A 14,323-nucleotide genomic window follows, 5' to 3' on the forward strand; every position below is an offset into this window, starting at 1 on the left:
TGTCCAAGGTCATATATGGTTTAAAGAAGGCACCAAGGGCTAGGTTTGATAAACTAAGAAACACACTTCTAAAATGAGATTTTCAAAACACCAAAAGTGATTCTTCTCTATTTGTACAAATTATACCACGTTCCGTGTCATTTATGTTGATGATATTATTGTAACATGAAGCAACCACCACTATTTAGAAACATTCATCAATAAATTGAATTATGTTTTCTCACCAAATGAATTAGGACATATACCCTACCTTTTTTGGCATTGAAGTACAAAAGAATGATAGTGGAATGTGTTAAAACTATGTTTTTGTAACTGCCTTATTTTATTTCAATTTATTTTAATTTATTAGTTGCTAGACTTTAGGAGCAAGTTTCGTTCTTATCCACCTTTTCTGGAAACTACTACTGCTACGTGGTTTCTGGAAACTGCTTTGCTACGTGGATGCTTTCAATTTTATCATTATAAATGTATCTGGGATATATTGAATAAAAAACACTCTTCCAGAATTAAAGAATTCTCCACCGTCTTCTTTCTTCATTTTTCCCGTTGCTTCCTTTTTCTTCTATTAATCCAACAAATTGGTATCAAGAGCATATTTTTCTTAAGGGACCTGTAGAATGGAAGGAGAGTCAACTTCCTTTCCAGTAACACTTCCCATCTTTAACGGGGAAGACTATGAAATGTGGGCAGTAAAAATGCAGTCCTATCTAGAGGGACTGGATTTGTGGGAAGCTGTGGAAGAGGATTACACTGTTCAACCGCTGCCAGAGAACCCTACCTTGGCTCAAATCAAAAATCATAAGGAACAAAAAACAAAGAAGGCAAAGGCAAAGTCATCCTTGTTTTCTGGTGTTACAAAATTGATCTTCACCAGAATCATNACTCTTAAATCACCAAAAAAAATTTGGGATTTTTTGAANGAAGAATATGAAGGAGATGACAGAATAAAAAGCATGCAAGTGTTGAATCTAAGGAGGGAGTTTGAGATGCAAAGGATGAAAGAGTCAGAGACAATCAAGNAGTATTCAAACACGTTATTGGGCATTGCCAACAAAATAAAGTTGTTGGGNAGTGACTTTGCGGACTCCAGAATCGTCGAGAAAATCCTTGTGACAGTGCCAGAAAGGTANGAAGCGTCTATTGCCTCATTGGAAAACACAAAGAATCTGTCCAAGATTACTTTGGCGGAAGTGTTACATGCTTTGCAGGCCCAAGAGCAACGGAGGCTTATGAGGCAAGAACATGTGGTTGAAGATGCTTTACCAGTAAAGCATCAAGTTGCNGGAACNNGTAAGAAGAAAAGCTTCAAGAAATTTCAGCCAACAAGCAGCGAAGATATTACAAACAAAGGCAAGGATAAAAAGAAAAATTATCCACCTTGTAAGCATTGCGGAAAAATGGGACATCCACCATTTAGATGTTGGAAAAGACCAGAAGCGAAGTGCACTAAATGCAATCAGCTTGGCCATGAAGCTGTCATTNGTAGAAGCAAACTTCAACAACATGAAGCCNATGCCCAAGTTGTTGAGCAAGACGAAGAAGATCACATTTTTACTGCAGCATGTTTTTCANCAAGGGGCAACTCAGAATGCTGGCTGGTTGACAGTGGGTGTACCAACCATATGACATATGACAAAACTCTATTCAAGGACTTGAAGCCCAGTAAAGTCTCGAAAGTCAGAATTGGAAATGGTAGCTATATTTCTGCAAAAGGAAAAGGAACCATAGTAATTTCAANGAGCACAGGTACAATAACGATCTNAAATGTTCTTTATGTACCTGACATTGATCAAAATTTGCTAAGTGTAGGTCAGTTGATGGAAAAGGGATTTAAAGTGTCCTTTGAACATCAACATTGCCTTATTTATGACATTGCTGGCCGNGAAATTCTAAAAATTAAAATNAGAGNTAAAAGCTTCTCATTTGATCCAACAGAGGAGGAGCAGGCAGCCTATTACACTCANTTCAGTCCTACAGAACTCTGGCATAAGAGACTTGGTCATTGTCATCTTGAAAGAATGTTAAAAATAAAGAAGAATGACATGTCAACAGGTGTACCAATATTTTCCGATAATTTGCCAAATTGTAANGCTTGTCAATTTGGTAAACAAAACAGGAAGNCNTTTCCCAAATCAGCTTGGAGAGCCTCTCAAAAGTTGCAACTAATTCANACTGATGTAGCAGGACCCCAAAGAACACCATCACTACAAGGTAGTCTTTACTTTGTTCTGTTCATAGATGATTTTACAAGAATGTGCTGGATTTTTTTCTTGAAATTCAAGCATGAAGTGGCTGGAGTATTTATGAAATACAAGAAAATGGTAGAAACTCAAAGTNGCTACAAGATTCAATTTATAAGGTCAGACAATGGGAAGGAATATACATCAACCAAATTCAATCAATTCTGTGAAGAAGCTGGGATTGAGCATCAATTAACAACTCCTTANACTCCTCAACAAAATGGNGTNAGTGAAAGGAGAAANAGATCGATAATGGAGATGGCTAGATGCATGTTACATGAGAAGGAGCTACCAAAAACATTTTGGGCAGAAGCTGCTAATACAGCAGTTTACTTGCAAAATCGGCTTCCAACTAAAGCCTTGAAAGACAAAACTCCATTTGAAGCTTGGTATGAATATAAGCCTTCTCTAACCTTTCTTAAAGTATTTGGTTGTGTTTGTTTTGCACATGTTCCTCAGGTTAAGCGTGATAAACTTGACAAAAAGGCAATTCNGGGCATTTTTGTGGGATACAGTACANTTTCGAAAGCCTACAAAGTTTATCATCCTCAAACCGAAAAGATGACTATCACTAGAGATGTGCATTTCANTGAAGGACANCAATGGGAATGGAAGAATTCACAAAGCACAACTGAATCCTTTCACAATATACAAGATAATCATCCTGGAGAGCAAACCACAGAGTTGTTGCAGAATGAATTGGAAGATGAACCTCCAATTAGGGGNACAAGGCTATTGACTGATATCTANCAAAGATGTAATGTAGCCATTTGTGAACCTGCTAGTTGTCAGGAAGCACTACAACTCCCAAAATGGAAAATTGCAATGGAGGAGGAGATGTCTATGATACAGAAAAACAAAACGTGGGAACTAGTTGACAGGCCTAAAAACAGAAAAGTCATTGGAGTCAAATGGGTTTTCAGAACAAAGCTTAATGTAGATTGCACAATCAACAAATACAAGGCTAGACTCGTCGTTAAAGGGTATGCACAAATTTTTGGTGTTGATTATTCTGACACTTTTGCTCCTGTGTCTAGATTAGATACAATCANATTNGTGCTAACTGTAGCTGCGCAAAAGGGCTGGAAAATATTCCAATTAGATGTCAAATCAGCCTTCTTAAATGGAGTTCTAGAAGAAGAAATATATGTGNAGCAGCCGGAGGGATTTGTGAAGCATGGTGAAGAAGATAAAGTTTATCTACTTAAAAAGGCCCTATACGGCCTAAAACAAGCACCAAGGGCCTGGTNCAGTAGGATAAATGATCACCTATTGAACATAGGCTTCANAAAAAGCTTATCTGAGTCCACTCTTTATGTGAAANATAAGAGAAATAACCTTCTCATAGTTTCTCTCTATGTTGATGATCTTTTAGTGACAGGAGATGACACAAAGCTAGTTGAGGAGTTCAAGCAAGAAATGATGCAAGCCTTTGAAATGACGGATCTTGNTCTCATGTCCTATTTTCTTGGACTTGAGATCAAACAAAGTGAGGATGAAGTCTTTATTTGCCAAAGAAAATATGCAAAAGAAATATTGAAGAAATTTCAAATGGAGGAGTGCAAAGCAATTAGCACACCGATGAATCAAAGGGAAAAGTTCACAAAGGAAGATGGAACTGATAAAGTTGATGAAAGATACTTTAGGAGCTTGATTGGATGTCTAATGTATCTCACTACAACAAGGCCAGACATTTTATTTGTTGTAAGTCTCTTATCTCGGTTTATGCATTGTGCTAGTGAAATGCATTTAAGAGCAACAAAAAGAATACTGAGATATATAACAGGCACTGTTGATTATGGTGTTAAATTTAAGAAGTGTAAAGAATTCATGTTGTATGGATTTTCTGATAGTGATTGGGCTGGATCCAATGACGATATGAAAAGTACTTCAGGATATTGTTTTAGCCTAGGCTCAGGTTTTTTCTCATGGTGTACAAAGAAGCAAGAGATTGTAGCACAATCCACTGCAGAGGCTGAATTCATAGCAGCAACAGCAGCTNTAAATCAAGTTTTATGGCTGAAGAAGATTTTATGTGATTTACATATTCAGCANAAGAATAAAACTGAAGTTTATATTGACAATCAAGCAGCAATTGCAATTGCAAATAATCCCGTGTGTCATGGAAAAACTAAACATTTCAACATCAAGCTCTATTTTTTGAGGNAGATGCAGCAAAATGGAGAAGTAAACTTAGTTTACTGCAAATCTGAAGATCAATTGGCTGACATGTTTACAAAGTCACTTCCAATCAACAAATTTGAATTCTTAAGGGAGAAGATTGGAATTTGNAGTTCAAAAAACAAGGAGGAGTGTTAAAACTATGTTTTTGTAACTGCCTTATTTTATTTCAATTTATTTTAATTTATTAGTTGCTAGACTTTAGGAGCAAGTTTCGTTCTTATCCACCTTTTCTGGAAACTNNTACTGCTACGTGGTTTCTNGAAACTGCTTTGCNACGTGGATGCTTTCAATTTTATCATTATAAATGTATCTGGGATATATTGAATAAAANACNCTCTTCCAGAATTAAAGAATTCTCCACCGTCTTCTTTCTTCATTTTTCCCGTTGCTTCCTTTTTCTTCTATTAATCCAACAGAATGTCCCTAAGTCAAACTAAGTACATAAAAGATATTCTGATGGAGTTCAATATGGACACAATTTTTGCCTATCCAACCAATGATGGTTGGTAGACAATTCACTACAGAAGGGAAACCAATGACCAATGGTACTTTGTATAGACAAGCCATAGTTATGTTGCAATATTTGACCAACACAAGGCCATACATTGCTTTTGCTGTTAGCAAACGCAGTCAGTACATGAGACACTAGTGTAAAATGGGCGTACAACGCGATTGGTGGCAAACCAAGCACCCAACATCAAAATGATTCGTGGCAATATCATAAATAAAATTATGCGATTGATGTCGGTTGCTTAGAATAACAAATATTAATTGCCTTTTTGAAGTTTGTTGGTTAAAGAACAAACATTTATTGGTGTTTAAATTCATAAAAAATTGAGTGTGAAGATATTATAAAAGACTCATTAGTCGTCTGTTGGTCAGAAAAACAAACATAATTACCTTTTTGACGTCTGTTGGTAAGAATAGACGTCTATAAGTGTTTAAATTCATAAAAAATTGAATGTGAAAATATTTTAAGAGTACGAAAAAGAACACTTGTTTCACTATTTTTGTGTGCTCTTTCTTCCTTATAGGTCAAATACTTCAGAGAAGCTTTCGACGACCACCAAAGATAATGTTTCTTCCACTTAACACAAAAATTCATTGATTGATGCTTTATATATGATTTCCTTTCATTTTAACCGATTGGTTTCGTGCATAGACACCATTTGGTACAACCATTGAGTTCTCTTTTTTCGCTCTCTAATGGTGGTTGGCTTCTCCTCACCCTCACAACGACACTTGTCTACTCTCTCTCACTCTCACAGCGACACTTATCTAGTCCCTCACTCTCACGATTAGTTTCATTTTTGGTTTATATATATATATATATATATATATATATATATATATATATATATTGATTGTCGCATTTTCATTGTCTTCAACCAACTTGCCTCAAGAATGAGATTTGCACCTGAAATGGGAAATAAAATAATTGACAATGTAAAATTATTCCATTAGGCATGTAGTGTTAAATGTTGAATCGACCTTTCTGATTTCATATAATTATCAATGCCCACCATCATTATAAACACAGGAGCCTTCTCAATTAGAAGTTTAAATAATTTAACAACTTTAGATTGTAAGAAATTATACAAGCTACCACCATCAATCAACACTTTTAAAGGCAAGGTTCCTACATGAACCATAAATTTAATAGTACCTACTCCCAAGCTGCCTTTTAACACAATGAGTGACAAATGATGATCATCACTCATTTGCAATTTTGTTTTTTCTCCAGTTCTGCTTTACATTCAGTTATGTCAGCATCTTCTTCTCTGTGTTGTAATACAATTACAACTATCTGTTAGGGCATTTATGATTGAAGGAGAACTTCTCATCATAGAAGTAACATAGGTCTTTCTCTCTTTGCAATTGCATTTCAGCTAGAATTATCCTTTTCACATTAGAATTTCTCATTATTGATCCTAGAGGGAGGGGTAGGTAATAAAGGTGGTAATGTTGTCTTTGTGTTTGATAATGGGTTTCTGGGAGATATTTTAGTGGTTGCAGTGACAAAGGAACCATCGCAAGGTGAGTGTTTATGTTTGGTTGGAGAAATCCCAACTGATGTTTGGTTAGGCATATATTTTTCTTCATAAATCCCAGCTAAAGCAACAACTCTTACTAAGTTTGGTGGGGAAAAAGCAACCACATTAAGCTTAATATCCGCATTTAAGCCACTTACAAAACAATTGAAAACCGCTTCCTTAGACAATCCTTCTAATCTATTCGCAAGAGACATGAATTTCAAATAATAGGTCCGAAACTGGCCCGTTTTGTTGCAGCTTAAATAGTTCAGTCATAGAAAAATCAAAGGAAGAGGGTCCAAATTGAGATTCTAAAGCTCGGGTTAGTGTTGGCCAAGTTGTAACAGCTTCAATTTTCTGGAGCATTTGGAACCACGACACTATATCTTTTTCAAAATGTATAGATGCAATTTCAACATGTTATGTACCGTAATGAGGAAAATCAATAGAAATGACCTTGAATAGTGAAACCTTTGTGAGCGAAGCGGTTAGATTTGAGTTCGAAGGGCTCCATGAGTGTGGGCTGAGTTTTGCAACAGTTGTTGTAAGGAAAGCTTGATATCCTCCCTTGAAGTTTCCTAGGTATGATTTTTTCTCCCTTGTAGTTTCCTAAGTGATTTTTTCTCTTCCATCGTTTTTTGAAGTTTTTCCACCGTTGCTGTCAAACAAAGAATATCCTCTGCGTTTGTACAAATTTCAGCTTGTATTTCCTTCATTCTTGTATGCTTCGCTATGAAAGTCAATGAAAACATCAATGAAACAACTCTGTATATAACCATCCAAAATTAAATTAAAAATAGCTAAAACGAAACAAAGGAATCTCTCTTCAAGCCTGGAAAACCTGGACGTACGCGTACCTGGCAAAAGGGATAAAAGAATTTCAGAAAAGGAGATGTGAAACACGAAAACAGAAAAGGTTACAATGCAGGCTGAGAAAAAGAAGAATCAGGAGGAGAGATTCATACCAACCGTTTGCCTTTCGCATATGAAATCCCGAAATTTAACATTGTCTTTCTTTTTCTTATACTCTTGCGTATTCCTTTGGTCTTATCACATCGTAACATGTGACCCTTTTCAATTGTGCTTGTTACAACATCACACCAACTATTAATATTTAATCTTACCGTTATGTCAATTTTTCAATTCTTGACGTGAAAGGTTTCAAGATGTGAAAGGGTATGCGGAATAATTTAAATATGATTAGTAAAATATATAAAGTGAGTTCATATATTTCATCCTATAGTTTAATTTGTATAATTGAGACAAGCTTTAACTCATTTTTTAAGAGAACATAGAGTTAAAATAACCTTATGCAATCTTTTATCGCCACTAGTTTAGCTCCTTCATACTTGGAATATCAATATTATATCGAGAATATTTTTTCGTAATCTCATTATTACATTTGACATGCAGACAAAATTCAATGAAATGGTCAATTTTATTGAGGGGTATTCTAATTTTATAACGTACGCAAAAAGACAAGGTTACATACACGTTTTGTCATGTTATATTTGTTTGCCAAAGAAGACAAATATTTTGCCGACGGAGAATTTGTAGTGAGAGATATTTCAATGATACACGTGTTTTTGAAAGGGAAATTTCAATCTCGATGATAAAGCTTTTGATTTTATGTGGGAATGTCTCACTCATAAGAGGGCAAGGCCAGATTCATTGTTATAATTCCTCGTAAAATAAAGCATTTGTAAAGGCAGATGTGAGTTTAAAACCCGAATGTACAACATTCAAGAGCCAACGAGATTTTAAGATGTTTTGTATTTTGAAAATAAAAAAAAAAAAAATATAGTAGATTCAAAATCATTATAAATTGACTTGATTTTACCAAACATGTTATCATTTCTTAACATAATGCATGCTCATTTAAACTGAGAAGAGCATATTTCCAAAAGTCCTCGCCCTATCAGAAATTTAGGTTAATTTCAGTGTTTAGAAGAAGAAAAACTCAAAGAACATCACGAATTTTGAAGTTATCTTGAGATCATAAGGACATAAGAGAATAAAATAAAAATGAGACTTATTTTCCGAAACAGTAAATCCGAGTTTTTTTCTATATTAGGTACAATGCTGCGCCTAGAACAGAAACTTTGGTGGATTTTGAGGGAAAGAATAGGAGAAAAAGAAGTATTGAGCACTTTTCATTCTCAGATATTATGAAGTTTACAATTATGGTGTGCATTATTCGCAGAGTTGTTTTGCCACTCTATACTATATTGAATATTTCATACACGTTATTGGCTATATATGCCAATATCAGTATGAATATGCTTGAAAAAATATCATGACACCATCCCAGCAAGGGTGCCAATCTGTGTAGGAATATCAGATACTCATCATGACAGATACAACATTGCATCTCAATATGGGGTGATATATGCAATGCAGATTCTGAGAAACATAATAATACAATCTTTTTCATAGCAGAAAGTCAGAAACACTTGCCTAAGTTGTCAAGTATCTCGAAGGGAGCGAACACGATTTTGGATCAAGTTTCTTTCCCAGTCTGCTATATCCTCAAATGCATATTCTGGAAGATTCTCAAATGGCTCCTTGAATGGATCATTCTTAGACAAATCATACGTAGCTCCACGTATTGCTGTTTTATTTGGTCCACAAGGTCTCTTTGAAGTTAGCATATCATACGCTTCATTTAGCTGTCCACAGAAAAGTGCCACATTCATTTTTTTTCAAAACAAAGTTGTACTTCTCATTTAAGAAAACTGTAAAGCAATCTATCACTACCAAGAGAATGATGTTCAACCATAACACTTCTGAAAAAAAATAGTGGGGAAATTGTTTTGGATTCAAATACAAGGTGATGTTTAGGACCCACCTTCATGCCACAAAACCAGAACAAATAAGCAATTGCCACCGCTGGAGCTCTTCCAAGCCCTGCAGTACAGTGTACATAAACTCTTCCTTTCCCCTGAGAAATTGCCCATTCCAAGGATGCAACTGCTTTAGGTAGTTCACTTCGCAAGGACCCTGGATCAAAGTCTTTTGCCTAATAATGCAGACAAGAAAAAAAAAAAGCGTGATAATAATTTAATGTAAGAACAAGCCAGAAATGGAAAAATTTCAGAGTCAAGAATCTTTCACATTCTTGACATGGAATATAGTCAATTGCATTGAAAAAGTAAATGGGTCCTTGGGTTAATGATTACACTTAGTCATGAAAACTCAAGACCGTTGGCAAAAGGCAAATGAAGCATTTAATAAACTCGATAAACTTTTAGTAGTTGAATATTTGAGGTTCATAGTATTTTTCGTACAGATGTATCTTTAGATTCAAAAACTTTATGTTTTTCAGGATTATATGTCTCATTTTATAACGTAGTAAGGAGTGTCCTGCATAATATAAATAATGTAGCCAAATCAAACAAAACAAGAAGTAAAATCTTGTGTATTCCCCTTTATTTATCTCGTCTTCTTTCAAAAACCCTACCTATTAATTACATTTAACTATTCAAATATTGTTCACACTACCAAAAATTTTTTCTTTATCTCCTGGTCTAGCTTATCGGTCTCCAAATGTTGGGCTAGCTTACCGGTCTCCTAATGTGGCCAATTTCAAGTTCGTGACACCTTCTTATTATTGACTGTAAATCTATTCCCCAGTAATCAACATCTTTATCCTGTTGCAAATTTAGAATGTATGTCACACCCTCTTCCTTTTTTAAGTGATCTATGTCTTCCGGTTTCTGCGGTTGAGAACCCACAATCAAGTAGTCCGTTATAAGAGTATAATTCATACCTGAAAATCAGTGGTTACATCAGTTAAATGATATATCATGCAAGGAAATATTAATATTGGAAGTAGAGAATGTTAAACTTCCAAAACATATGGGAGATATAAGGTTGATTTCCTGGAAGAATATTTTTCTTACCATCATTTGCATTTTTCATTGAAAAAAGTATCCATAAGTTACAAGTTAATTTTTTTCCTTTTGGCAACATCCTTAACCAATCTTCTCATGCACATAAAGAATCTTCTCATGGTTTTAAGTGATTTTTCTTCCTTCCTTTAGAGTAATATGACAAACCATCAAAGTTTCTAAAAATCTTCAAACATTAAATCAACGCAATGGCCAAAACATGGGGTCCAATATAAACAATTATGCTTTTAAATAGAAAGACCATCTCCACTTTTAAGATAAAATGCACAAGCACAATAATTGAAGATTGCAAGAACAACCAATCGAATGAGAAAAAGAATCCCACTATCATGGATTAAAAAAACCCAGCACCAAAATCATTGATTCCCCTGACATATCCGCTACATTTCTAAATATGAGAATCATAAGAAAGACGGGTAGCATTTGAAAGAGCAAAAGGACGAAAGAAAGCACTGGTAGCATATGGAGGGTATGAAAAGAGTAAAGAGATGAAACAGACCCAGATCATGGTGATACTCATAAGGGTTCCTCATCATTCTCTTCATAGCGACGTTGTAGTCCTCCATCCTGTCCTTGTTCTTGTGAACCCTTTTGCCTGTGACGGTAGGGTTGTCCTCAGTCCCACTTTCTGGCAGTTTACAAGATATTGGAGTGAGCCTTGTAGGGTAGTTAAGATAAGGAGGAACTATACATCGCCATAATGTTTTGTTCTGTAGTTGCATACCCAAAGGAACTTTGAGCACCGAAGCGAACCAATTAATACCAACCATTCCCATCTCTCTCCCTTTCTCCCTGTCAGAATGCTTCTAGCCCCTTCTTATACTGCATCACATCCTTACCAAAACACCCTTCCATCAAATCAAATACAATATATAATTAACAACAATCATATTTATTTATTTCATGCTTAATTAAATTTTAAGTTTATCATAAATTTAAACATTTTTATTAAATATATTTCACCATATTAATAGCCAATGTAAACTGCAACCACAAAATCGTCAAAGAGTGTGATAATCTTCTTATTCACATCTTCTCCGTAACAAAAACAAAAATTATTTGCATAAAATATTTTATTTATATTAATAAAAAATTCTTACATTTTTAATACAAATAGATACGTAGACAATGTAACAAAATAAGATGATAATCATTTCATCTAATTAACATAAAAATGAAAGAACAAAACTCAATTAAAAAATATAAAAGTTTCAATTGAAAAATATAGAAATTTTGAGCTCACTAATAAAATTTAATAAAAATTACTCAAATTTATGAAGCACACCTTATAATCTGTTGTTTTTTATTTATTAAATTAACCTCCACTTTTTCAATAAGTAATGTCGATGATAGTAAATGTTTTTCATTAATTTATATTTATATTTTTTTTTTCGATATGAATATTTTGGGGATCGAAGGGACTAACCTGGATGACGTGGCGCTCCCGCTGTCTTTCGATCTTCAACCGTCCGGAATCTCCAAGCTACGACCGAGGGGGGAGTTACCTGCAATGGCACTCCGACGCCCAAGTCATGTTGAGTGGTGATGAGCTTGAAAGCAAGGCTGAGGGTTCTCAATATGAGAATGCAGAGTGAAATCACTTAATAATATTGTAAGGCAAAGTGGTGTATGAGAGAGCGTACCTGGCTTGTGATTCCAGTCCTGTATATATAGATTATTATCAAATATAAACAGAATATAATATAAACGGTCATACCTGAATATCTGGCTGTTCATATCTTATTTAATCTTTTCTGATATAGATTGTTAAGATATTATTTGCGATGGATTATATTGTCGTGATGGACCATTGGCCCAATAACGGAAGCGACAATGACCTATCATTAATATGATTGAGGCCCAATAATTATGTTGGGCCGTCCGGTTACTAACCGCAACCGTTAGGCCCAAATAGCGTATCGTACATCATCCCCCCAAGTCCAAATGAAGCGTTGGGCATTGAACAATGAATGAATGCAGGACTTTAAGGTGTGGGGGAATCTTGGCCGACCGGTTTCTTGCAGCGAGCAATCTCAACTGACCGACCGCATTATGTGAGATGCAGACTTGGCGTACCAGGCGATCATAAGTTACCCTAAGTAGCCATTCATTCATTCGTCACAGAAGTATTTTAAATTCTCACCGTAACGCAGCGTTTTTGAAACACGTCGATTGAGTTCCAAATCATTATTAATTTTTTCCCGCCCTGTGAGCAGTTAAAGAGTCTGAAGCGCGTGGCCGTCAGATCATTTTGATCCAACGGTCAAGGGTTTTTCTGACAGTTTCGGCCAGTTACAGAGTAATTAATGTAGGGTTTTCTGCAACCGCCACTTTCATTTCCTCTGTTTCCCAAACTTTAGAGCACTTTCCCCCTCTCCTTGTTTCACCAGAACATCGTTTTCCCTTCCTCCTAGTAACTTCGTTCCTTCAGGTAATTATGAGTTCTTCCTTTAATCTTGGTTCGCCGTCGTCAGTGGTGGAAGAAAGGGGGCAAGAGATACCAACCAGTTCATCTGATAGGCCTTCCACCGCAGACCAAGTAGGTATTTCCACCCTTGTTCATGGTAATAGGGTTTTTATTCACGGCGGCGTCGCAGTGGACGACCATGCCGAAAATTATACTGATGTTATTAACTATGAATGGGCATCATGAGATGTTAACGACATCTCTAGCACTTTTGTGAATAAAGCATCCTTAGAATTCTGGATAGAGAATAGTTGCATCCTTAGGAATTTGAGTTATGGGCGTTCCGTGAGATTAGCCCCCTGTAGGGAAGACGAGAAGGTCTTCCATCATAGACATGGCTCTGAAAAACATTTCTTTTACATGTATTCCTGTCTATTTATTGATATGTATCTTAGACTTCCGTTTTCTGATTTCCATATGAATGTGTTGAGACACTTAAACGTTGCCCCTACGCAACTTCATCCAAATAGCTGGGGTTATATTCAGTCGTTTTGCGTGATCTGTAAATTTTTAGATATAAAATCGACCGCCCCTATGTTTTTGTATTTCTTTAGAACCCGTCCGGTTCCCAAAAGGGGTTGGGTTTCACTTGTTTCCGATCCCAAAAATACCCTGTTCAAACTATACGCTGATTCGTACAAAGACTTTAAAAAACAATATTTTAGAGTGCTTATTACTGACTTAGGTCGTCCGCTTTTCCTTAATGAGGATGATAGCGAGAGGTTTCCCCTATATTGGACTCAACACCCTCGCTCGATAACTTCTTGGGATAGGGATTTATTGTCAGCCTACGAATTAGAGGCCATTAGTGCACTGGAAGGACTATCTCTTCGCCCTTTCTCTTCAAAGCAGCTAGTGAATTGCCTGGCGTACGACGACCTAGATTCAAGAGTCTCTGGTATGTTTCTGTAATAACCATGATTAACTACTTGATGATCTTGCTTATTAAAGTTTTTTCTGTATCAGCTATCATTGGTAAGAAGAAGACCAATATCGATTGGTTTAACTGCTCCAAAGCCCTTATACAAGGGCAAGGTTCCAGTGTGCAGACTTCGACACCCCCTCCACAAACAGCGACGATCGTTAATCTGGAGGGTGAAGAAGAAATTCCTTTGAAAAGAAAAAGGAGGGTGGTTCCTCAACGTAAAGAAATTCCGTCCGGGAAAAGAATGAGGAACCCCGCAAAGGGAATTGCTGTCGACGAATCCGGACACCCTGAGGCCGACCGAGAGCTTCCGAACGGCATATGGGATGCCGACTTCGATCTGGGGTACAAGATAGACCCCAAGCTTGACCCGGCCGAGATGAAGGTGCTGAAGAACACATCTCGCCAACAACTCCGCCAACACATTTTGGAGTTTTGTGCTCGGGCCACTGCCTCTGCCATAGAATTAATCCATATGGATGATCAGGAGAGGGTCGACGTTGAAGGTTTACAGAAACAACTAATGGATCTCACCCTTCTTCATTCTGAATGCGGGCCAAAAT

At 36.2% G+C, this 14,323-nt stretch overlaps 1 protein-coding gene across 4 annotated transcripts; it reads right to left on the minus strand.

Annotated features, from left to right (window-relative positions):
• Window positions 1–5,824: 5,824 nt before the first annotated feature.
• Window positions 5,825–11,173, minus strand: LOC106752723 (phosphoglucan phosphatase LSF2, chloroplastic). 4 transcript variants are annotated; one of them, XR_002666680.1, is made up of 6 exons: window positions 10,868–11,173; window positions 10,021–10,226; window positions 9,306–9,476; window positions 8,915–9,126; window positions 6,914–7,187; window positions 5,825–5,841 (listed from the first exon to the last, which is right to left on the minus strand). XR_002666680.1 is itself a non-coding variant. In XM_022777240.1 (5 exons), the coding sequence occupies exons 1-4, from the start codon at window positions 11,142–11,144 to the stop codon at window positions 8,923–8,925; spliced, it is 858 nt and encodes a 285-aa protein (XP_022632961.1). In that variant the 5' UTR covers window positions 11,145–11,173; the 3' UTR covers window positions 5,982–7,187; window positions 8,915–8,922. The 4 variants fall into 4 exon arrangements, 3 of the variants coding, with proteins under 3 accessions (XP_022632961.1, XP_022632962.1, XP_014489941.1); XM_022777240.1 differs by lacking the exon at window positions 5,825–5,841 and having other exon boundaries at window positions 5,982–7,187; XM_022777241.1 differs by lacking the exons at window positions 5,825–5,841; window positions 6,914–7,187 and adding an exon at window positions 7,219–7,314.
• Window positions 11,174–14,323: the final 3,150 nt, after the last annotated feature.

The sequence above is a fragment of the Vigna radiata genome, unplaced genomic scaffold (genome assembly GCF_000741045.1).
Source record: "Vigna radiata var. radiata cultivar VC1973A unplaced genomic scaffold, Vradiata_ver6 scaffold_43, whole genome shotgun sequence".
NCBI classification, from domain to species: domain Eukaryota; kingdom Viridiplantae; phylum Streptophyta; class Magnoliopsida; order Fabales; family Fabaceae; genus Vigna; species Vigna radiata.